Source organism: Lacerta agilis, chromosome 12, assembly GCF_009819535.1.
Source record: "Lacerta agilis isolate rLacAgi1 chromosome 12, rLacAgi1.pri, whole genome shotgun sequence".
Lineage (NCBI taxonomy): Eukaryota > Metazoa > Chordata > Lepidosauria > Squamata > Lacertidae > Lacerta > Lacerta agilis.
In genome coordinates, this window is record NC_046323.1 from 5,003,590 (window position 1) to 5,027,819 (window position 24,230).

Here is a 24,230-nt window from a genome sequence, read left to right on the forward strand (position 1 = left end):
ATAGACTCGGTGTAGTTAAGAGTCTGTTGCTCCAAGGGAGGGCCATCTGAGTGGCAAATCCACTTCCTTGACCACTATGGAGCAATGACTTTCAACCCTAGCTTTTCCATGTGCAAAACACTGAAGTCCTCCTTGTGCCTCAAAAAAGATGCTAGGCCTGAGGGCAGGGGTAGCTAACATGGTGCTCTCCCAGTGTTGCTGGACTGCTCCTCCCATCAGCTCTAGCCAGCATGGCCAATGGGGAAGGATGATGGGAGCTGGAGTCCATCAATATAGGGAGGGCCTTGTGTTGGCTTCTGCTGCCCTACAGCATTGTCAAGGTGCTTCCCAGCCAAAGGAAAACACACAACTGATAGTTAATTGTCAAAGATACACAGTTGCTTCTACTGCTTTGGAGACCTATGCACCCCAATCTAGCGTAGAGGCTGCACACATGCAACCAGAGACTGCGCCTGCGTGGCAACTTCCTCTGCTCATCCCTTTCAGTCCCCTGCTGGTTCTGGGAGACAGTGGGGCAGGAGAAGGTGGGGAAGCACCTGGACCTTCACTTGCTTGATCTGCCTCTTTCCTCATCTTCCGACCCATCCTGTGCTGCACCCTCCAGCTCTGAAGTTTCCCTTGCCTCTAAATCTTGTCTCCTGGCTGGTACAGGTCTCCACAAAGTGCTGACCCCCCATCTCCCAAATCAGACTCCAGCCTCACTTCCCCCACAGCACACTCTCCACCACCTTGCCAGTCCCTGACAGGCATGTTGTAGGGATAGTAAAAATTCAAGAGATCCACTGGCTAGGATGGATTGCTTTTAATCCCTCTAGATTTGACCAGCGAATAAATTGCTGGTCTAAAAACCAAGCTTTCCACTTTTTAATACATATATTTTGTGACTAAGCATGCACAGTAATTGGTTCCTAAACAATTGAAGCCATATTGACTCAGAGCCTTTTTGCCACGTAGCAGCATTTTCGGACACATCACCTAACAGGATTAAGATGGACTGGAAAGCAGAAAGGGACAACTGCTGCTCATTTTGCGAGTACATTTCCCACTAACTAGATTGCCAAACCAGCCTTAATCCTGGTCGTGGGTACCCGAAAGTAATCCCCGCATTTTATTTACTTCCAAGAAAATATGCGTAGGGTTGAAGCGCCCCCCTCCCCAGCATCCTACGCACGTCTGTTCAGAATTAACGAGGAGGGCTGCACGGGATTGCAATCTGGGCGTCACGTGTGAACACGCTTGACAAGCTCTCCTCGCCTCCTCCGCTCGCCGCCCAATCTCTCTCCGGCTTGGCCACTGATGCACCAGCTCCTCTGCCGCTGCAGCTTTAAGACACCTCCCTCCTGCTTCCCTTTGTCCCTCCTCTTTCTCTCTTGGAGCCGACCTCCATCTCTCATCTCCCTCGCTCTCTTTGCAGCTGGGCTCCGTGCGATTTCCCTCCTCGGCAGGATCCCTGCACCAGCCACCATGGCCGACATGCAAAGAAGCGGCGTCTTTGCGAAAAATGTCCAGAAGAGACTCAGCAGAGCGCAGGAAAAGGTAAACCGGTGAAAGGGCCGAAGGGGAGGAAAGGAGCCGTCTGCACGCCTGGGGGACCTTCTGCATCCACGGGGCTGCGGAGATAACGGGAAGGCTGTGGGGGGCAACGGGGGGGGCGGGTGGAGTGAAGGTCCTTGCGGCAGTTTCTATGGGGGTGCAGAGAAACCTCCTCCCGGGAGGGGAAAGCGCCCCGCGGCTCCCGCTTGGAGGAGAGGCTCAGAATGCGCCTTTGCGCGCAGCTGCTTTGCATCCTGTGCAAAGGGCCTACGAGAGGCAAACCCTCTCCCTCCGGTTCCACTATTAGGTTTCTCGATAGACGGATCTTGGACACGATCTGGCGGAGCGCTGGCATGTGGGCAGCAGTGTTGCTTAATTCCACACACACACACAAACACACACACACAGCTGAGGCCGCCGCCCCGCCGCCGCCTTAAAGGTGCGCTGAAAAAAATATCTCTGGAGCAGCTCCTCGCTGCTGTTCAATGTCTGCCTGGGCTTCTAACGGAGGGACTAAGGCACGTCCTTCCCGCAGAAGGTCAGGGGAATCCGAGGGCATCGGCTGCCTGCAAGGCAAGAAACAAGGGCTTTCTGAAAAGAGAGATGGAGAGAGCTGCGCTATTCTGGTGACACGGGGAGAGGCGAGCAGCAGCTCCCAGCGTTTGGCTTTCTGGCTAGTCTCGCGTGCCGTTTGCGGATTTGGGCCTGTTTGAAATGCGCCCTTTGAGGCACGTCCGCAACTGGCGAGTGGATTGTTGAACGGGGCTCTCCAAGGCGCGTTTGGCTAATAAACACCCAATAATGTTGGTGGCGGATTCCCCACCCCCTTCTCCGCTGGCAAGCTGCCAGTATCAGTGATGTTATGTAATATCCCTTGTCCCATTTAGTCATTATTCTCTTGAATGAAGTGCTCCGAGGTGGACTGATGCAATGGCACAACTTATTTTCAGCCCTGTCAGTGCTGTTCTGTCGCTAACGGATGAACCATGTATTGTTGGCACCCAGGCTGGGACCCCACACAATGGCTGAGGCGCTGCACTGATCTGTTTGGGACATGACTGGAGAGGGGCCTGAGTTTCATACTCGGGGCAGTCCTTAGTGTGGCACAGGTGCTTGCATTGTGCATGTGTGCCAAGCTGCTCTGATAGGTGGTGCCGGCTTGAGAAATTTGGGGTCCCTTGGGCAAAGTGCCTGCAGTGGACCCCCAGAAGGAAGGACATGTGAACTGGGCGTTCCCCCACGCTGCCTTCTGAGCTTCTGGTGGGATCCACGCCAAGCACATATGTCTGTGCCGTAGGGGCAGTCATGCCTTTGGCACTCTTGAGACCTTGAGCAGGTGCCCGACTTGGCCACTCTCTAGAGACAGACCTGCTGATGGTGTCTGGTGCAGAGGACAATATCACCTTGCACATTTTCATAAAGGTGCCGCCTGGGTGAAGCCAGTTTGCAGTTACTAAGAGGGTTTTGTGGTCCTTCCTCCTTTATTCCCTTCCCATCTCTGTGAGAACATTCAGGGCATCAAGCAGGATTTTCTGAGCCCCCGTAAGAATTTTGGTTAGGAGAAGAACATTCTTAGGGCACGTTGATGGGAGCCTCTACAGTGGGTTTGCTTGTACCACCTCCCAACAGCTCCTTGTTTGTGGCCTTGAGAGCAAGTCCCTTGGTGGCCTGCAGTGTAGAAGAAGGAGGATTGCATCTGCAGAGCTGATCTATTCACAGACCGAAAGATTTGGCTGTTCCTCAGCCCCACCTCCATGCCTGCACACTTTCCATACTGTAAGAGGATTGTGTTTCTTTTAATAACCAGCCAAGCTCATCGTGAACTAATGTGATCTTCCTTGCCGCGCTCACTTGGAGAGTGGGGCAATCAATTGCTAAGAAGGCTGTCTCTAAATCACCTCTTCGGGTATTGCCAAAGGCCACCTTGCCCGTGTCACTGGACTTTAGAGTCCCCTGCCAGCTCTTCGGTGAGCAACTAGTAACAAAACTCCTGTTACTTAGGTTCCTATACCTTCTTTCAAGTCCAATTTCCTTTGAGGAAACTGATAGTCTCGGTGAAATGGGATTTTTTTTTAGCCGGTAACCCGTCAGGTTTATTTTCTAGTTTTATTTTCGTTCAGGAAAATCCTTACCTAAGTCCTTATTAAGGCTTTATATTTTTGCAATAATCAATTTAATGTTAAGTTGTTGTATTTTTCCTATAACTACCCGTTCTAGAGATTTTCACGGCTTCTGTTCACTTTGTCTCTGTAAACTTCGGTGAGCAACAGCTAAGCATTCAGAGTCACACCTGCATTTCCAACTGATTAAAGATATTCCTCTGGGCACTGATGGTCTGTATTGTCCTGTTTCCTGATGGTCTAGATGTAAGCCTTCTTAATGTTCAAGTAAATGCTGGCAGGGACAAGTAGGAGATGGTTTGACTCAAAATGGAAGGATCTGGGCTTCCATTTTGCATCTAGAAGACCATCTTCTAGCCAAGTGGTGAGCAAAACACTTAGTTGTGTGTAGTTTCATGTGCAGAGTGAATATCAACCAACCTACAGTACTTGCAATATCTACCTGCGCAAGTCTCAGTGGAACAAATGGGTCTTGGATAAGAGCGCAGAGAGGGAAGATACCACAGTAGGTTTTGTCTTATATTCCATTTAATAAATGGCACATGTATAGCATGTGTTAGTTTGAATTTGTTGCCTTTCCCCTCTAGGAGTGAGCAACACTCACCTAAATCTAGAAGACAAGTGAGGCCTGTAACAAAATCTTGTTGTGTGGTATAGCTACTCTTGTCCTGTGTTCTGGCCAGCCAGCCATGCCCTTTCCCAGGATACTCTATTGAATTCCCTCCCGCATTGTCTTCCCCACTCCACAACAGAGCCAGCATTCCACGGCCACTGAGCATGCTCAGTCGTCATCAGGCTGCTTTGGTTTTCTCCCTCCTTAGAATTTCCTGGCCTGGCCTACATGTGTAGCAGAGAAAGAGATGGCGGAATGACCTGGGCCATAGCTGTCAACTTCCCCCCCCCTTTTTTGCAGGAAATTCCCTTATTCCAGCACCGTTTCCCATTGCAAAAAAAAAAAAAAAGGAAAGTTGACAGCTATGGCCGTTTCCCAATGCAAAAAAAAAAAAAAAAAAAAAAAAGGTTGACAGCTCTGAACTGGGCACTTGAGTTGGTATTTTGGGAAGTCACATTTTGAATACTCTCTTGTGTTTATTAGCTCCCTGAAAATGGAAAGCCTTCTAGAACAAGGTGGGGAACTTCAAGCCCATGGGCCAAATGTGTCCAAACCTCTCCTCTGTCCAGCCCTCAGGACACTTCTCAGACCATGCAGCCTCTGTCAACCCTGCTCTGTGTGATCCTAACGTTTTTGCCGGGCTGAAACACCTCCTTGACCTGTGATAATGCCTCTTGCTTGCCTTAATGGAGTGTGTGTGTGTGTGTGTGTGTGTGTAGAAATCTCTGACTGTTGCATGACTGGACTGCAGCCTACAGTAAAATGGTAATAGTCAGGGCTGGTGTATCCACGAGGCCAGGTGAGAAGACCACCTCAGGCAGAAGGATCCACAGGAACAGCAGATCTGGCCTCCAAGGAATACATTGTGCTGCCTCTACAGCGGCCTCTTGGCCAATAGGAGGCACTGCTGGTCTCTTCCCACCCTTGTTCCTGATGTCAGTCTTCACTCACCCCTTCTTCCTTGGGGGGGGGGCACCATTTTGTGTTTCGCCTCAGGTGCTAAAAAGTCTTAGTCCGGCCCTGGCAACTGTTTTCCACCTCTGATATAGAACATCTCCCTGTTTGCTTATTTCCTGTTTCCTGGGGTTTTGCTTTTTAAACAATGCCAGGCAGGGGTGAGGGATCTTTGCACCCCAGCAGGCCAACTGTTGTCCCTCACCCCTCGCAGGCCACATTTGACAGAAGGGTGTGTGCCCACTTCAGCCAACCATCTTTGCCCCACAGCAGAGTCCCTTTCAAAGCACTATTTTGTGCAGTGCCTTGAAAGGGGCTGTTGAAGATCTGGCCATCGGCTGGTGTCAGATGTGATGTCAGCTGGAGGCCAGGTGGCTGTGGATTAGCTGAAATGGACTTGTGGGCCCAATGGGGGAGGTTTGGAGGGCCCAATTAGGCCGGTGGGCTGAAAGTTCCCCACCCCTCCATTGTAGAAGTTGTAATCTCACACCGGCAGTCTGAATTAAGTCTACTCTAATTCCTCATTCTGCTGTATGTGTAGACCAGTGTGCTAGGACAGGGAAATTGGGGGAGGCCCGTAGCTCAGTGGGAGAACACCTGCACAAGGTCCCAGGTTCAATCCCTGAAATCTTCAGACAGGGCTGAGAAAGACCTTGGCCTGAGACCCTGGAGAGCCAGATGGACTAATGGTTTGACTTGGAAGAAGTTCGCTTGCTATGTTCCTGAAAGTCTGAATTAAAATTCCCAGGTGCCTTGTAGCTTAGAAATTGCAGACCAGGCCTATGGGAATATGGACTTTTCATTTGTGCTTGGCTGGTGCCTAAAATCAAGTGCTGGATCCTAAACAAATGAAAGCTGGAAATTTTGAAATCCTATCCGAGCCCCATTGACCCCTCAGAGAAGTTGAGGTTATTCCCCAGTTGAGCGCTTTGAGTCATCAATAATGGTAACCGTAAAATACACACACACCCATGGACTATTAGTAAATCTCTTAAGGCAGCCTATCCCATTCTTTATCTAGCATTCCTTGGACTGAAGTGCTCCAAGGCTGTGGTTCAGAAACCTCTCAGGGAGACACTCGTGCATTCTCCACCTGTGGCATTTTGTGCGTCTTATGTGTTTATATTTTGCTTATTTTCCATCAGCAAAAGTCTTTGAAGTGGCACACAGCATGAAAAACAATAAAACCCAAACAACCAGAATAAAGAAAGGTTTAAAAAAATATCCTAGAGCACGAACCAGCAGAATATTTCAATAATTACAGTATAGCCATGAACACGCAATTGAGATCCAGAGTGGGAGAAAATCGTGGGATAGCTTTTTCCAATGCTTTTTTTTCTCTGGGGGGACGCAGGGGTACGCACACCCCTAGACATTTTGTGAATCTAAGTTTGGCCTCATTGAGGGGCAGTATTTCAATATGAGTAGGAAGATGAGAGCATCCCTAAACATTTTTTTAAAGAAAAAAAGCACTGGCTTTTTCTCCACGAGAGAATATAGTGGCACCTCTAGTTGTGGACATGATCCATTCCGGGGTGCTATTTGCACCCCGAAAAGTCTGCAACTAGAGTGGCGCTTCTGCGCAAGTGGGGAGCACAATAGTGCTTCTGTGCATGTGCAAAGTGTGCAGGACGCTTCGAAACCTGGAAGTATACACTTCCAGGTTTGCTGTGTTCGCAAGCTGAAAAGATGCAACATGAACCCAACACAACACGAGGTATGACTGTATGCAATCAATTCATGCACAAAGAGTCCTTTAAGTGTTTCCCTTGTTCTTTGGAACATTTATTAACATTTTTCTCCTTTGCACCATTAATGCAATGCTTCAACCTTATCCTTATGGCTGTTTCACAAGTGTCAAATGCAAAGCGCAATATTTTGGGGTGGGGGGGCCTTGCAAATGATTAATACTGTGTGGATCCAAATAGGCCCTAGGTAGAAGGTTCACCCCTTGGGTGTAGCGGAAAAGCTCAGTGAAGATGGCGACCCAGGATGTGGCAGATGTGAAAAAGGTGAATGCCATGCTAGGAATCATCAGGGATTGTATTGAAGCTAAAACAGCCAGTACCATATTGCCACTATACAAATCTATGGTGTGACCACACGTGGCATACTTTGTGCAGTTCTGTTCACTTCACCTCAGAAAGGAAATTATAGTGTTGAAGAAGATGAAGAAAAGGGCAACCAAAATTATCAAAGGGAGGGAGCAACTTGCTACGAGGAAATGTTGGAACATTTGGGGCTTTTTAATACAGAAATAAAGAATGAAATAAAGAATGGTGTTGAGAAGGTGAACACAACCAAAATGGTGAATCATTCTTTGAGGATTGGAAACCTTTTGTGGAATAGCTAAAGAACTATTATAGCTGCATGAAAATGCAAGCAGGATTTGAAATACGAGAGACAGTAGAAAGACATTAAGCCTAATAACTCAGGACGTCCATGTTATGTTAAAATATGCAGCATTAAAGGAAAAAAGGAACATCATGGTGGGGGAGTCAATGGATAAGTTAAAGTGTGGGTGGTAAAGTATTGTGGATGGTAAAGTACGTTAACTTTTGAAAATGAAATAAAATTTAAAAGAGAAAGTTGACACGAGAAACAACACTTCCTCCTTTCATGATATTAGGATATCTAATGAAGCTGAATATCGAAAGATTTAGGACAGGCAAAAGAAAGTACTGTATATTCTGGCGTATAAGACTACTTTTTAATCCAAGAAAATATTCTCAAAAGTCTGGGGTTGTCTTATACACCGGGTGGAGAATCTGCAGTCAAGTATATCTCAAACTCTATATTTTAACTGGAAAAGTTGGGGGTCATCTTATACGCCCAGTCGTCTTATACGCCGGAAAATATGGTACTTCTTTGTGCATCACATAGTTAAACTATGGAATTCACTCACAGAAGATGCAGTGATGGCTTTAAAAGATATTTAAAAGATATTTGACGAATCAAGCTATCAGTGAAGACAGGCCACGAAGGGTATGTTCTACCTTCACCGCTGGAGACAGCAGGCCTCTGATTACCAGTTTCTGGGAACGGCAAGCAGCAAGAATGATGTCGTCTTCAAGTGCTGCTTGCAGGCTTCCTTCTTGTAGGCCTCTGGCTGGCCAGGATGAGAACAGGATGCTAGACTAGGTAGGCCTTTGATCTGACCCAGCAGGACTCTTTTTATGCGGGTGCTGTACAAGTGGGGTGCCACTGCAGAGAAGGCCATCTCTCGTGCCACCACAGAACACTGCCCTCAACAGTGGGATGCAGAAAAGAGCCGCCTCTGAAGATCTTGGGGACATCTGTTTGAATTTAAGGCCATATGTTCATTACTTACTTAATGAGGCACTGTAATGAACTGCTGTTCATTATCCACTTAATTTCTCAATTTCTTCATCACATTTATATGTGGACATACATGGATCGAACGACATCTAAATATCAGTTAATTGACTTTGATAGCAGGTATTAAGATATTTGTAGTGCAATTCCGTACATGTCTACTCAATAGTAAGCCTGGTTGTTTTCAGTGGGGCTTAATCCCAGCTAAGTACGTTTAGGATTACAGCTTTAACTTCTTTTGTGAGTTTATGTAAGGGGGAGTGCTTTCTGTTTCTCCGTTTCGGTTATTAATTATTGCTTGTGAGCCACTTTTCCATAAACTTGTATCTAAGGCAGCTAACAATGCTCAGAAAGTAAAACACAACACATATCAAAACATGGGTTGGTGGTGATGGCAACTGAATTAGTTACCATCACCTCCAACAGCCAGATGACTGGGTCTTGCCTGGGAACAGAGGCATGGGAAGGTCAGGTGGTACCCGGTGCGGAAAATTTCTTGTCAACCCCCTCCCCATTGATTCCCCCCTCTGCAAAAATGGTTTTACGTTATTTCATATTTTCTTACAAAGGAATAATAACAAGTAATAATAATAAACTTTTATTTATATCCCGCCCTCCCCGACCGAAGTCGGGCTCAGGGTGGCTAACATCAGATACATAACATTGGTATAAAATCAAACAATAATTAAATTACCTCCTAAAAACATCTCAAAATCAAATTAAAGTCTAATTAGATGGCTTTCCACAGGGTTAGGGTTGGGAACATTAAGTGCTGCACTGAACTGAAATTTCAGCCTTCACGACATAGGAAAACAGCCAAGTAAACAGCTATTTTGGTGGAGGAGGGTCCAGATATTAACTGATATGCATGAAATTTCATATATAGCCGTATAATCCCTAGTATAGTAAGATAAGACATTTGGAGCAGGCATTTAAAATAAAGTTTTTTATGAACCGCCCTAGTAGGGCAGTAATTGTTCCTTGATAATTTGTCACCCCCTCCATTATGGAAACTGGGGCGGTCCGCTCCCTACGACCCCCTTGCTACGCCCCTGCTTGGGAATGGCTCTTCCTAACCTGCCTGAAATTTTCAGTTGGCCCATTTGCTCTCTCTGCTGTCCAGGCACTCGTTGCAGCAAAGAGATAACAAGAGCACAAGAACTATCAAGCTCAGTTGGTTTATTAGATGAGAATCCAATATCCTCATCACACCGCAAATGAAGAGGGCTCCTGTTCCTTCACCCATCTCCAGAGGTGACTCCCAAGAGCAGCCTTGGCTGCCACCGTTTACTGCACATCTGCAGTGTGTGCCAAAGGGACCATCTATGGCTGTGCTGTTATAGTTACAGGGTGGTATCTTCACTGAACAGGGCCAGTGGAATGGTTCACATGAGGAGTTTCCCTGCAATATAATGTGAGAGTCGGTCTATATTTTGCGCATGGCACTGATGAGTTTTCCTCCCCAGCCTCCAGCTGTGTTGTTGAGTACAACTTGTGAGTTTTGGTCTCCTTGATGATTGGCAACTGTGGGAGGGAACTTTGTGGGGTAAAGTATAGGGGAAAGTTCAGGTGGGGTCTGGGAAACTTGCCACAGGGACAGTGGCACCATCTTCTGAAGATGTTACATGTGCAATGTCACATGATGTCCTGACATTGCTCCACACCCGGCTCCATGTTTTGCCTCAACAATGGGGGTCCCCGGCCCCGCCAAACAAACACTGAGGGGACCCAAAGTGCCTCGGCCCCCAGGAGCCAGCACTTATGTGCAGGGATGTTAATCTCCATGCTGAAAGTATTGTGCAGACTAGCTCTCAAGATAAAACAGGGTCTACCTCAAGCTATACAGAGAATCTAGGGTAGTTAGATTCAAAAAATGTAAAATGCTGAAATTTAAGGAAGGAGAGGAGGAGTCGTATGTGTTTGTGTTTGGGGGGGGTTATTAATGATTGGAAATGTTGCTTTGTTTCAATTTAATGCTGTTGGCTGTTTGATGCTCAGTTCATTGCTGGAGCCATGTTTCAGAAATGGCTGGCTCATGGGACAGTAGGTCATTTGCTTAATTACAAGTACTGATTTTTTAATAGTAAAATTTTCTCTAAAGATCTCTTATCCCTTGAAAAAAATATTTGCATTTTCAAAAATAAGAACAGAGAGCATATTTAACCCACCTCCACTCCACTTCCCCTGTCCCACTTACAACTTCATACCAAATACAGTGTGTAGCTATACATATACCGCATGACTTCTTTCTACACTTTTCCTGGTTCCTTTGCTTTCCTACTACTCTGCGTAATCCACATCCTTTTAATCATTCAATTTGTTATCAATTAAATATGATATCTATTTCAGCTCTGCTGGATTTACTTGAGACCTGCTAAGCTATGTATTTGCCTATACAGTACTGGTTCTTGAAATAGTCAATAAACATGATCCATCCCTCCTTCTATTCCTTATCTTGTTGTTGTTGTTCAGTCGTTCAGTCGTTTCCGACTCTTCGTGACCCCATGGACCAGAGCATGCCAGGCACTCCTGTCTTCCACTGCCTCCTGCAGTTTGGTCAGACTCATGTTGGTAGCTTCAAGAACACTGTCCAACCATCTTGTCCTCTGTCGTCCCCTTCTCCTTGTGCCCTCACTCTTTCCCAACATCAGGGTCTTTTCTAGGGAGTCTTCTCTTCTCATGAGGTGGCCAAAGTACTGGAGCCTCAACTTCAGGATCTGTCCTTCCAGTGACCACTCACAGCTGATTTCTTTAAGGATGGATAAGTTTGATCTTTTTGCAGTCCATTGGGACTCTCAAGAGTCTCCTCCAGCACCATAATTCATAACTTTTATATGCCTATTGTCTTTGTCCATGGAGTTTTCTTGGCAGGGATCCTGGAGTGGCTTGCCAGTTCCTTCTCCAGGTGGATCACATTTAGTCTAAGCTCTCCGCTATGACCTGTCCATCTTGGGTGGCCCTGCATGGCATAGCTCATAGTTTCCCTGAGTTTTTCAAGCCCCTTTGCCACGAAGTGATCCATGAAAGAGATTCCTTATCTTAGTTTTCTCTTATCCTGATTGTCAGACCAGTCAGTTCAACATATTCAAGCATTTTACGCTGCCATTCTTCCTTAGTGGGTGCTAGACTTGTTCTCCACCTTTGGGCCAATAAGGTTCTTAAACATCTCTTACCCTGATGTTCTCTGGGCTCACATTATCTTTGCTTTTAGCCAGAGCAGAGGCAGATTCCTTTGGGCAGGAGTTGATGTGGTTACGCACTTGAAATCAATAGGTGAGCTTGGGGTTGTTGTTGTTGTTGTTGTTGTTGTTGTTGTTCATTGGTGACAGGTGTTTGGTATTTCTCAAAGAAAGAAATTATTCTGTCCTTTTGTGACTTGCCCTGATTATTCTGAGTGGATTTCTGTTTAACTTTTATATGTTGACATTGTGTTATATTACTTTAATAATTGTTAAATGTTACTTTTTGATGTAGGTTGCTTATTTTAAAGTCTTGTTTTATTATCACATTTTTGTATTGCATTAGATTGTTATAAGATGTACATTTTTTGTTTCTTCTGCTTGTAAACTGCCTTGAGTATCGTAAAATAGAAAGGCGGTATACAAATAAAAAAATATTATTATTATTCTCTACACTATATGTTTCTTAGGGGAAGCTGCGTGCTAGAGTAGGAAAGATGAGATGATTCTTTTGTTGTTTATCAAATAAGCGCTTGTGAAAAAATTGAACCACAGAAGCAACTTTTAAATGTTACAAAATTAGGATGAGCAAGGTCACTTCTAGGTTAGAAGATTCAATGCCATAACTTAAAACAGCTACTGCAAACCAGTGTCCTTTGACAAGGACCCGGGGACAGACAGGCAGCTTTGAAAACACCTGCTGCCCCCTATAGGCATGCACCAGTTGCTGGGGCAACTCTATAAAACCTGCCTGCCTGGGGGCAGAGTTGCCCTCAGCGGGGCCACCACCAAAAGGGGGGGACACAGCAATGGAAATAGTCCCTCTGGGGGCAGCATTTCAGGGGTGGAACGAGGTTGTGGGCCAGCCCACTTGTGCTAAAATTTTTGTTTTAATGAGGATGGGGTTTTAACTGTGGTGGCTGTTTATTTGAGGGTGAGGTTGTTTTAAATGGTTCTTAAGGGTTATATTGGGGACACAGGTGGCGCTGTGGTCTAAACCACTGAGCCTCTTGGGCTTGTCGATCAGAAGGTCGATGTTTTGAATTCCCGCGACAGGGTGAGCTCCCATTGTTCGGTCCCAGCTCCTGCCCACCTAGCAGTTTGAAAGCACGCCAAAAGTGCAAGTAGATAAATAGGTACCGCTCCGGCAGGAAGGTAAACGGTGTTTCCGTGCGCTGCTCTGGTTTCGCCAAAAGCGGCTTAGTCATGCTGGCCACATGACCCGGAAAATTTGTCTGCGGACAAACGCCAGCTCCCTCGGCCTGTAAATCGAGATGAGCGCCGCAACCCCAGAGTTGTCTGCAACTGTCAGGGGTCCTTTACCTTTACCTTTAAGTGTTAGATGTTTGTATTTTGTATTTTTTTTGTTTTGTTTTATAAGGCTGTTTAATATTTTACAGCTTTTTAAATATGTTTGTGGACAGGGGGTTAATGTTTCATTGTTTTTGTTTTAACTATTTACCTTGTATTTTTATCCTGTGAAACAACAACAACAACAACAGGAGGCTTTTCTTTGTGTGCCTCCTCCATGAGAGGTCTGGAGGGCAGCAACACAAAAACAGGGCTTTCTCTGCAGTGGCTCCACACTTGTGGAATGCTTTCCCCAGGGAAGCTTGCCTGGTGCCTTTGTTACATATCTTTAGGCACCAGGTGAAACTGTTCCTCTTCTGCCAGGCCTTTAGCTAATTAAGCAATCTATGGCCTTTCAAATTGTATGTGTGACCTACTGTATGTGTATTGCTACAGCTTTATTTGTAATTATGGTGTGTAACTTTGTGTTTTTAAATGGTAAAACTCTGTGATCCTCAGATGAAGGGTGGTATATAAAGTAAAGGTTTTTTTTTTAAGGGGGAGAGGGAAGAAGAGCCCCAGTGCTGCCATGGGGAGAAGGTAAGAGACTTTCTCTTTCATGTTAGGTTACCCACAGCTTTGCATGTTGCCAAATCTGAAGGACTGCATCTAATCTTAACAAAGCCAAATTCAAACTGTAGTTTATGAAGCTGGTTTTTTCAACAAACCATTGTTAAGATGGGTTTGGATTGTTTAATCACACAAAAACTGGGGTGAATGGAAATTGGAAGAGAAAGCTTTTTAATCCCTTGAAATTGTGCAGGCAGAGCAAAGGTTAATTGCAGCTCATCTTCATGATGCCAAACCATGGTTTAGCTCTGTGTGTGAAGTGGCTCACAAAAAGATCTCACGATATGGAATAGTTCCATGTGTTTACCTTGATTAAAATTTCTTCTAAATCATGTTTGGAGCCCCATAGAGCCTTACTTTTATTTGCTCATTAACATTATTGTGAGAAACTTCACTTTTCTTCAGTAGTAACGTTGCATTCCCAAGGAGCATAATGCTCGTTTTTTAAACGATATTGTGCAATTATCCACGAGAAGCAGTAGTTACAGATTCTTTACTTTTGTGTTAAACTACATGAGTCTTGGAGAGATGAATGATCCCTTCTGTGCTTGGTATAAAGAGAGACTCTTATAATTACCTGCCTCCCAAATATAAGAACCATGTTAATTTTGACAAAAATGAAGGAATGTGTTTTACAAGCAGTTGGATATGTCAGTTGGTTATTTAGTAAGCACTATAAGATTCCAAGTGAAAATTCTATGGTATGTCAATCTGATTTTTCAGTGTGTATTATCTAGCTTGGTTTACATGGTTCTCTATTAGTATTTTACCTGTAAATATCACATTTGCATCCTGTCACTTCCACCAGGAAGATCTAAGGGTAGTGTATATGGGTGCATCTTACTCTGTCCTCAGTATGATCCCGTGGATTAGGTGAGGCAGCGTAAGGGTGTCTTGCATAAAGCAACTTAATAAGATTTCTGGATAAGGGGAGGCACAGATCCAGGTCCGTGTCAGCATAGATCGCACTCCAGTGTCAACATAGAGGCCTGGTTTACATGTCTTACTAAGCCAAACCACTGCTTATTGTCAAAACAAAATCAAAAATTCTTTCCAGTAGCACCTTAGAGACCAACTGAGTTTGTTCTTGGTATGAGCTTTCGTGTGCATGCACACTTAAGAAGTGTGCATGCACACGAAAGCTCATACCAAGAACAAACTCAGTTGGTCTCTAAGGTGCTACTGGAAAGAATTTTTGATTTTGTTTTGACTATGGCAGACCAACACGCTACCCACCTGTCACTGCTTATTGTGAATGTGTGAGCATGCAGCCTCCCTGAAGGAGATCGTGGTTGCTTCTCTACTTCCTGATTGTTTTACTACTGGTTTAACACGTTTTCTAAATCTGGACTCGTGGTTTAGCTCTCTAGACTAACACTGAGCTGAAACAAGGGACTAAGCTACAAATAAAACGTTTTAGATGTGCTGTAAAGTGCAATATACAAATGTGGCACTAGATGGCGACAGTGAGCTATGCAAAATTCAATGTATTTTTCAAAATGTTTTTTAAAAAGCATTTTTGCAGTGTTTTTTATATGTGTGTAGATTCCGTTAAGGTTTGCCCTATAGTGTAAAGCTCACAGTTTGTCCAGGATAGCTAAACCATGAGCCTGAATTTGGATGCCATGCTAATCTGAGCTATGGCTTGCCATAGCACAGCAGCCAAACAGTTGGACATGTGTTCTCCTTTCCTGGAGCCTCTGCACACACACACACACACACACACACACACACACTTGCACTAAGTCGTGATCTGGCTTAGCATGCAGGTGACCAATCTCAGACACTGGAGCCAAATGTGGCCCATGAGACTCTACCTCGGCAATGCCTTTCCCATACCACAGCCAATGGGCCCCATATTAAGGAATTAGTTTTTCTCACTTTGCAGGATTGATGATGAGGATGATTAAAATTTCTATACTGCCCTTCATCAAAGAGTGCTTTACAGAATAAAACACAAGATAAAACACAAGTAAATAATTAAACTAAAACAACAAAACAATAACACCCCCCAGACACATTCAAAAGGCTGTAGGACAGGTATAGGTAAACTCAGCCCTCCAGATGTTTTGGGACTATGACTCCCATCATCCCTAACGACCAGTGGTCAGGGATGATGGGAGTTGTAGTCCCAAAACATCTGGAGAGCCGAGTTTGCCTATGCCTGCTGTAGGATGTTAATCAGTCAAAAGCCTGGTTGAAGAGGAATGTATTGGCCTGGCGCCTAAAAAATAAATAATCAAGGCACCAGGTCAACCTCCCTGGGGAGAGCACTCCACAAACAGGGAGCCACTACAGAAAAGGCCCATTCTCATGTTTCCACCCTCCAGACCTCACATGGAGAAGGCACACGGAGAAGGGTTTCAGGTGATGAACACAGAGTCTAAGGTGGTTGGTATGGGCAGAGGCTGTCCTTGAGGTATTGCAGCCCTGAGCTGTTAAAGGCTTTATAGGTCAAAACCAGCACTTTGAGCTGGGCCTGGAAGCTAATTGGCAGCCTGTGTAGTTGGGCCAGGATCAGTGTAATATGCTCAGACTGTCTGGCCCCGGTGAGCAATGATTCAGCAGCTACTAAGCTGTAATAAAGCTTCCTTTTCTGTATCAACATCAACTGTGAGCCTGTGACTTATAGCACTGTTGGGTGCAGTGACTCAACCTGTGCTAAAGGTACTGTATATTCTGGCGTATAAGACTACTTTTTAATCCAGGAGAATCTTCTCAAAAGTCGGGGGTCGTCTTCTACGCCGGGTGGAGAATCTGCAGTCGAGTATATCTCAAACTCTATATTTTATCTGGAAAAGTTGGGGGTCGTCTTATACGCCCAGTCATCTTATACGCCGGAAAATATGGTAGTCCTTCTTTTGCATATGAATATGTGTAGCAAAAAAAACCCCTTCAACATAGCTTATAAACATTATGTGCTGCACAGTGCCAAAAACTTTCATTAGTTGACTTTGGTCCCCAAAATGAGGCCAATAGGCACAGGACTGGTATTTGGCACAAGTAAATCAATGTTGGCTATTAGGATTGGGGGAAGCTTCTATCTATTAGACTGCAGCTGCCAATCACTGTTGACAGTGTTGAATTGGACTAATGATACCCATAGTTCTGAAGGGCTTTCAGGTGTATTACCAAGAGGGTGCAGCCTTCTGCCATTTTCTGCTTCTCCCTGCTGCACCAAAAGCTGGGCCATGCAAACCCCTTTTCTTCTTTCCGAGAGCCAGTGTGGTGTAGTGGTTAAGAGCAGCAGACTCGTAATCTGGGGAACCGGGTTCGCATCTCCGCTCCTCCACATGCAGCTGCTGGGTGACCTTGGGCTAGTCAGACTTCTTTGAAGTCTCTCAGCCCCACTCACCTCACAGAGTGTTTGTTGTGGGGGAGGAAGGGAAAGGAGAATGTGAGCCGCTTTGAGACTCCTTCGGGTAGTGATAAAGTGGGATATCAAGTCCAAACTCCTCCTCCTCCTCCTCTTCTTCTTCTTCTTCTTCTTCTTCTTCTTCATAGATGACCTCCCATGTGTAAACCTGAGGTTGTCCTGGGGGCTGGGGCTGGAGCTGGGGGGAAGCAGAAATCACTGCACTCACTTTCTATTATGCCATGCCCTTGCAACACTTTCTCAAAATTCAAAATGTGCTTGCTGGTCCAAAAAGTCTAGCAACCCCTGTTGTAACTGTCCATATATTTTGGAAATAATTTCTTAGCAGAGATGTTTCTGTGGTGATGGAAATGGAAATGGTAATGGTTTGTGATCAGAGTTAGTATTATGAATGAAGTTGATAAGGGTATTGTAAAATGTGATTAATAAAATGTCAATGCATTTACATCTTTTTTCAGATGAATACTTCATAGTAAAGGGGGATAAAACTTGAGAGTGCCACAAAGATCAAAGTTGCCTCCCTTTGGGTTGGTGCAATTTACCTAGCATGGCAATCCGATGGCTAAACAGTCGTCCGGCCTAGTGAGATGTTAATGACGAATGTGCTGCAGATTAATGTTTCCAAACTTGCAGTTTTTCATTGTATAGAATATGGAATAGTTGGACTGAATGGTTTTCTTGTAGCAGAAAACCGTTATAAAGATTGGGCGAGGTTTTTTGGAACCCACTTTGTTGAATGCCTTGACAGGGAAGGCTTGTGTTCTCTGATGGGAGATACCAATGTTTGCCTGCACACAGAAAATGTAAGGACCTTGGATAACTAAAAATCTTTCCCTGCCATGGCTAAAGATTATTATTATTATTATTATTATTATTATTATTATTATTATTATTATTATTATTTTAAAAAATTACTATGGTGGGGCGCTTTATGAGTATTATTTGGGGTGTTTCCTGCCCAATTTACTGTATATTCTGGCGTATAAGACTACTTTTTAATCCATGAAAATCTTCTCAAAAGTTGGGGGTCGTCTTATACGCTGGGTGGAGAATCTGCGGTCAAGTATATATCAAACTCTGTATTTTAACTGGAAAAGTTGGGGGTCGTCTTATACGCCGGAAAATACGGTATATCCTGTTATGCTTTCTCTAAATAAACATTTGTTCTCCAAGATCATTCTTTGCACTGGGTTATTGTAAGTCTCTAATCCACCCATGAGCTGTATCTTTGCTTGGTACTACGACCATTTGGGGGGCAAGGTCAACATCATGGTTGACCTTGCCCCCAAATGGTCATTGGAATCACTCTCATCTCTAGGCAAGCTCCGCTGTTACCACCACCAACCCGAGGGTTGGGAAAAAGTAAAGGAGGGTACCAGTTAGGACTTCACTGAGTTCTGTGTGAGACCCACCCTGGGTTCTGTTTCTTGGTCACACACGAGTGTGACAGAAAGTTATGAAATGGCTTTTCAACATCCAATAAAATTATTCAATATTTAAGCTTCAGATATGATATATGCACAATCATTTGCTGTAATAGGGAACATAGAAAGCTGCCTTATACCAGATCAAACCCAGTATTGTCTATTCTGACATAGTTTTCTAGGGCCTCAGGTAGAGATTTTCTAGGGCCTCAGGTAGAGATTGCTCTCCTAGGTATTTTTAACTGGTGATGCCACACTGAGCCCGGGGCTTCCTGTAAGCAAAGCATGTGACCTAACACTAATTTGGGGTCTCCCTCAATGTTTTGCACATTGAGATCGCCACGAGGTGTCAGTTTGATGAGAAAACGTCATTTGAACTTTGAGGCTCTGTTTATGCGTTGAATGCTTGTGGTGGAAGGACTTTAACAAAGTCCTCCCTTTGCTGAAAAGAGAAGAAATCAAAAGAAGAAAAGGAGCAGCCGAACACCGTGCGTACTGCAGGCAGCAAGTGGGGGGGGGGGGAGCCCAGTGAGCAAGATTAAATGCAGCAGCAACAGACAGCCTGAAACGGATGTATTAAGTCCTCTGGATGTGTGCGTGGGTGTCTGCTTGGGGAAGAGCAAGCCGCGGGATGAGGCGAGTGGACCTGCATGCAGTCCTTGTAAATATTTTAGCAGAAAGCCTGGCATGGGCATTTCCCCGCAACGGTTTTGCAGTGAAGGGACAGCTATTTTGGCACAGAGGCAGTCCGTTGAGTACCTTGTGGTGCATCAGCAAAATGTACGTCTGCTGATGAGCAAAAATGTGTGCAGCGTGAGCCATTGTCATTCCTAAATTAACGGGAAAAGCAAAGGTCACAGAGGATCTTTTTAGCCAGGGGGTGTTTTCCTACAGCTGCTATAAATCAGAGAGCACCATACAGGACCACAGGCGCTTCTTACAAACCCACTTTGGACAACTGGCTTTTAATTGTTGTCAGTAACCAGGAAAGCCTGATGTTCATTTGAGGGAACAAAGCCTCTAGTCCTTATGGAGACAGAGGTTCAGTTAGAAAGTATGATAGCTCTATGTGCAAGAACTTGGGAAAGGAGAAGGAAAATTAAAAGCGGGCGAAGCCCGTATTCTTTTATCAATATGTTTTGAGGAGGACGCTTGAGGATTTGTGAAATATACTCTGAGTCAAGTGTGAATTTCATGCTCTTTATTCAGCTCATGGTAGTGAGGAAATGCAGTTCCCCCAACACGTTTGCTTTATATACACTATTTACACAATGGGCCCCACGTGATTGGCTAATTGCGGGATAATCCTGTATGCCAATCGGAGTGCGGATTCACTTCCACCTGGAGCTGGATTGGGTGGCTCCTGCAGACTAATCAGACTGCTGCAATCTCAATCCTATTGTTCTAGGACCAATCAGACTGTTGCATTTTGGATCCTATTCAACTCAGTACATAACAATTTGCATATGAAGGATTACTAAGAACATACTCATCAACTATGGCCTGGCATCTCCTATGTAAATCATGACGTTACTAGAATTCAAAAGTTATCAAGGAGCTGGTGTTCGTCATCTGGAAAACACTTGACCGTTCTCCAGTCCAGACACAGTTGCTTTGCCCTCTCTTTTGGATATTGACAGGTTGACCCTCGCCTCTTGTTAGACATTCTTGGTCCTCTTATTTTGGTTCACTTTTTGAATAGCTCTTTGTGTCTTCCTTTGGATATTTACGGTCTCAGGTTTGCTGGCTGTTACTTAAGTTAGGTACAGAAGCTCCATAGTGGTCTGGATGATGCCTGGTGAAGAGATATGGTCCCACATTCTTCTTCATAGGGACAGGCCTGCTTGTTTAGTCTCTTTTGCAGGACATATTTCCCCCTTCTTTCATACACACCTCGGCAGACATTTTCTTTCTCTGAGTCCTGGAAACATCAGCATGGCCCCACCAAGATCAAGTATCCGTGCCCCGAGAGAGGCAGGCTGCAGCAAATACTCACAGAATCCCAGTTGAGTGTCTTTCCGCATCAGGGATGAGGCTGAGACTACCAGTTCCAGAATCCCTGGACAGAAAACTTTGCTATTTGCATTATTCCCACCAAGGAGAATATTATCAAAGGGCCTCCTTGCACCCATGCAGGAATAATTCAAATAGTTTTATTTTTCCACTGGGGATTCTGGAACAGGTAGTCCCAGTCCCATCCCAGTCAGGGAAAGATATCCTGCTGGGACCATAGCTGTCAACCCTCCCTGCTGTTACCCAATGCTATAATAAGGGAATTTCCTGCAAAAAAGGGAAAAGGTTGACAGCTATGGCTGAGACTCTGGGAGGACCTGTCTTTGTGTTACCCAGCTTTGAGGGGTGAAGAAGGGACAATGTTGCTTCGCTGGCAAAACCTGCCTTCCGTCTCTGACACTCTGTAGTCTGGTCCTCATTGACTGGAAATTTGCTGAGCTCATTACTCTGCAAGTTGCATGCAAGCAGCCCCTCCACACATAACTTGCCTGTGTTGGTGAAATATACTCGGAGTTGAGTGTGAATTTCATGCTTTTTATTCAGCTTGTAGTAGCAAAAGAAGAATGTCTGTTTCCCCAAAATGTCTGCTATGTATACATTATTTACACAATGGGCCTTGTGTGATTGGCTACTTCTGGGCTGCGCCTGTAGGCCAATCAGGTTGTGAATTCACTTCCTCCAGAAGCCTGATTGGCTGCTCCTGCAGGCCAATCAGGTTGCTGACTCACTTCATCCAGGAGTCTGATTGGCTGCTCCTGCAGGCCAATCAGGATGCTGATTCACTTCCACCTGGAGCTGGATTGGGTGGCTCCTGCAGACCAATCAGACTGCTGCATTCTGGATCCTATTGTTCTAGGATTCAGCTCAGTACACAACAGTTGGGCATTCGGCCACTCCAAAAAATAACGGCACCTTTGCCTCTTGGTTAGTGCATCCTCTAGGCAGGACTGGCTAATCTGTGGTCCTTCAGATGTTGTTGGGCTACAACTCACAACATCCCTGGCCATTGATTTTATTGGCTGTGGCTGCTGGAATTGGAGTCTAATGATATCTGAAGGGATTCATATTAACCACCCCTGCTGTAGCCCTAGGAAGTTATTCCTTCAAGCATCTTTGCTGCCTGAAGGAATGCTTCTCTGCCTTTTCTAAACCCAGAGCAGAGGCAGAAAGAGAGGGAGGGAGGCTGTTTCTTAGCAGACTGTACATTTACCAAGACAAACATCATCTTCCTCACCACTATTCCTCCACTCAAAGTAGTCATCTGGGCTGGGCATGGCTGGTGACAAGAAACTATGACCCACCAGGCTGTTGTGATAGGTTCTTTCTTGAGACTGCAATGTGTAAGCTGGGGGAGAAGGGGAAGCAAGTTCTGAACATTATCACACAACTTGTATTCTGAATTGTAGTCTCTGTTTGGGACACTGTTTAGGATGCTTTTGCCATAGCTGGTTCCCTTCAGCAGGGGCGTAGCAAGGGGCGGGGCGGAGGGGGTGGACTGCCCCATGTTCAATAATGGAGGGGGTGACAAATTACCAAGGAACAATTACTTCCCTGCTAGGGAGGTTCATTAAAAACTTTTTTTTAACTGCCTGCTCCGAAGGTCTTCTCTTACTATACTAGGGATTATATAGCTATATATGAAATTGCATGCATATGGGTTAATATCTTGACCCTCCTCCACCAAAATAGCTGTTTACTTGGCTGTTTTCCTATGTCATGAAGGCTGAAATTTCAGTTCAGTGGAGCACTTACTGTTCCCAACACCAACCCTGTGGAAAGCCATCTAATTAGACTTTAATTTGATTTTGAGATGTTTTTAGGAGGTAATTTAATGATTGTTTGATTTTATACCAATGTTATGTATCTGATGTTAGCCACCCTGAGCCCGACTTCGGCCGGGGGGGCGGGGCGGGATATAAATAAAAGTTTTTTATTTTTATTACTTGTTACTATTCCTTTGTAAGAAAATATGAAATAACGTAAAATTGGTGAAATGTCAGGGATGCATGGCAACGCGATGGGAGAAGCAGCGGAAACAGCTCAAAAAGCTTAAAAGTACTCTTTTGGGGGTAGGTTTCCGAAAAAAAAGCTCAACAACATTGTGGGTGCCAGGAATTTTACTTTTTGAAATATGGCAGTCCTACTCACCCAATCCCTCACTCCCCTGCAACGTCTTCACTGGCCAGTCTTTATGTAAGGTCTTATATAATAGGAGATCATTGCTGCAAAAAAGTGAAGGAAAGGAAAAACCCCTGTGTTGAAAACTGCATTGCCATATTTTTAGGGCAAATATTTGATTTACAGTGGATTAATGTACTCAGATGGACTGTCTAATCCAGAAAGATCAGGTTGGACCAGACAAAATGACCTACTTCACCCAACATTGTACTCTTCTTGACAGTGGACTAAAATATTTTAGTTATATTTTCTTTTAATCAGGAGGCCAGCTAAGGAGCAAACATCTTTAAGACCGCTATTTGTGCAAGACAGTAGTTTATATATAGCAACAATCAGCTTGAATTATCTACTGCAATTAATGGTCTTTGAAACATTCCAGTTCTTGCTTGCAGCTGACTTTCTTTGCGAGTTCTTTGTTCCAAAATCTTCCTCAAAAAAATGATCTCTCTGCTTCTTGGAGGATTAAATGCTGGCGCCATTTCCTGTGGTTTATGATATTTGGGGAGCTTTTCTTAAACCACTCTATTTCAGTTTAATCAAAAGCAGGTAATTCAAAGCAAAATACCCAAAGATTACAAAATATGATCGGATACTGGTTGATGGGACTTCAGATAAAATAAATGAAAATTACTTCGCCGAAGAATTGATGCTTTTGAATTATGGTGCTGGAGGAAACTCTTGAGAGTCCCATGGACTGCAAGAAGATCAAACCTATCCATTCTCAAGGAAATCGGCCCTGAGTGCTCACTAGAAGGACAGATCCTGAAGTTGAGGCTCCAGTACTTTGGCCACCTCATGAGAAGAGAAGACTCCCTGGAAAAGACCCTGATGTTGGGAAAGATGGAGGGCACAAGGAGAAGGGGACGACAAAGGATGAGATGGTTGGACAGTATTCTCGAAGCTACTAACATGAGTTTGGCCAAACTGCGGGAGGCAGTGAAGGATAGGCGTGCCTGGCGTGCGCTGGTCCATGGGGTCACGAAGAGTCGGACACGACTGAACGACTGAACAACAACAACAACAACAACTTAGCCTTCGCCCAGTATTCTGGGGTGAAAAACATGCTCCGTTTGCACTTTTCAATGTGCAGTTTACACATAAGTGTACATGGTAGTCCTTCTGTGACATTGTCATCTGTACAGTGTCTCCTAATTTCAGACAATAGTGACTTACCATTTTCCTTCTGGAAATAAAAAAAAACCCACCTGGGGCATAAAATACCCCAGAAATGCATTGAGTTTTGCCATTGGGGTGTGTTTATTACTGTAGCCTATGCTAGAAGATTAGGATACTAAAGTTGCCCATCATTTTTCCATAAGAAAATGGTCTGGGGTGTGTGAGTCAGAAGGTTGGCACAAAGCATATGGTGTTGTCTGGGGTGGTTGTCTTGCAGGTTTCTGAATGGGGTGACAAACACACTTCAAAAAACTGTTAATGTTAGTTTTCAGCTGAAAGGTATTTCTCTTCTTAAGATTTTATGGTATTTTCAATATTTTCACCTTCAAAGATAGTTTTCGTTGCTTGTTAAAAGGGCAAATTGTGTTGCTTACTCCCATGTGCAGGGACTACAGAACAGTTCTACCT

The 24,230-nt window shown here is 44.7% G+C and overlaps 1 protein-coding gene across 3 annotated transcripts in view; it reads left to right on the forward strand.

Moving 5' to 3' along the window:
- Positions 1-1,236: 1,236 nt before the first annotated feature.
- The window catches only part of AMPH (amphiphysin), a 90,265-nt gene continuing 67,271 nt past the window's right edge, over positions 1,237-24,230 (forward strand). The window contains exon 1 of one of the 3 annotated variants that reach the window (XM_033166256.1): positions 1,237-1,536. In XM_033166256.1, coding sequence (XP_033022147.1) covers positions 1,297-1,536 — 240 coding nt within the window. In that variant the 5' untranslated portion in view covers positions 1,237-1,296. The remainder of the gene's footprint in view (positions 1,537-24,230) is intronic. The other 2 variants (XM_033166257.1, XM_033166259.1) reach the window with 2 other exon arrangements.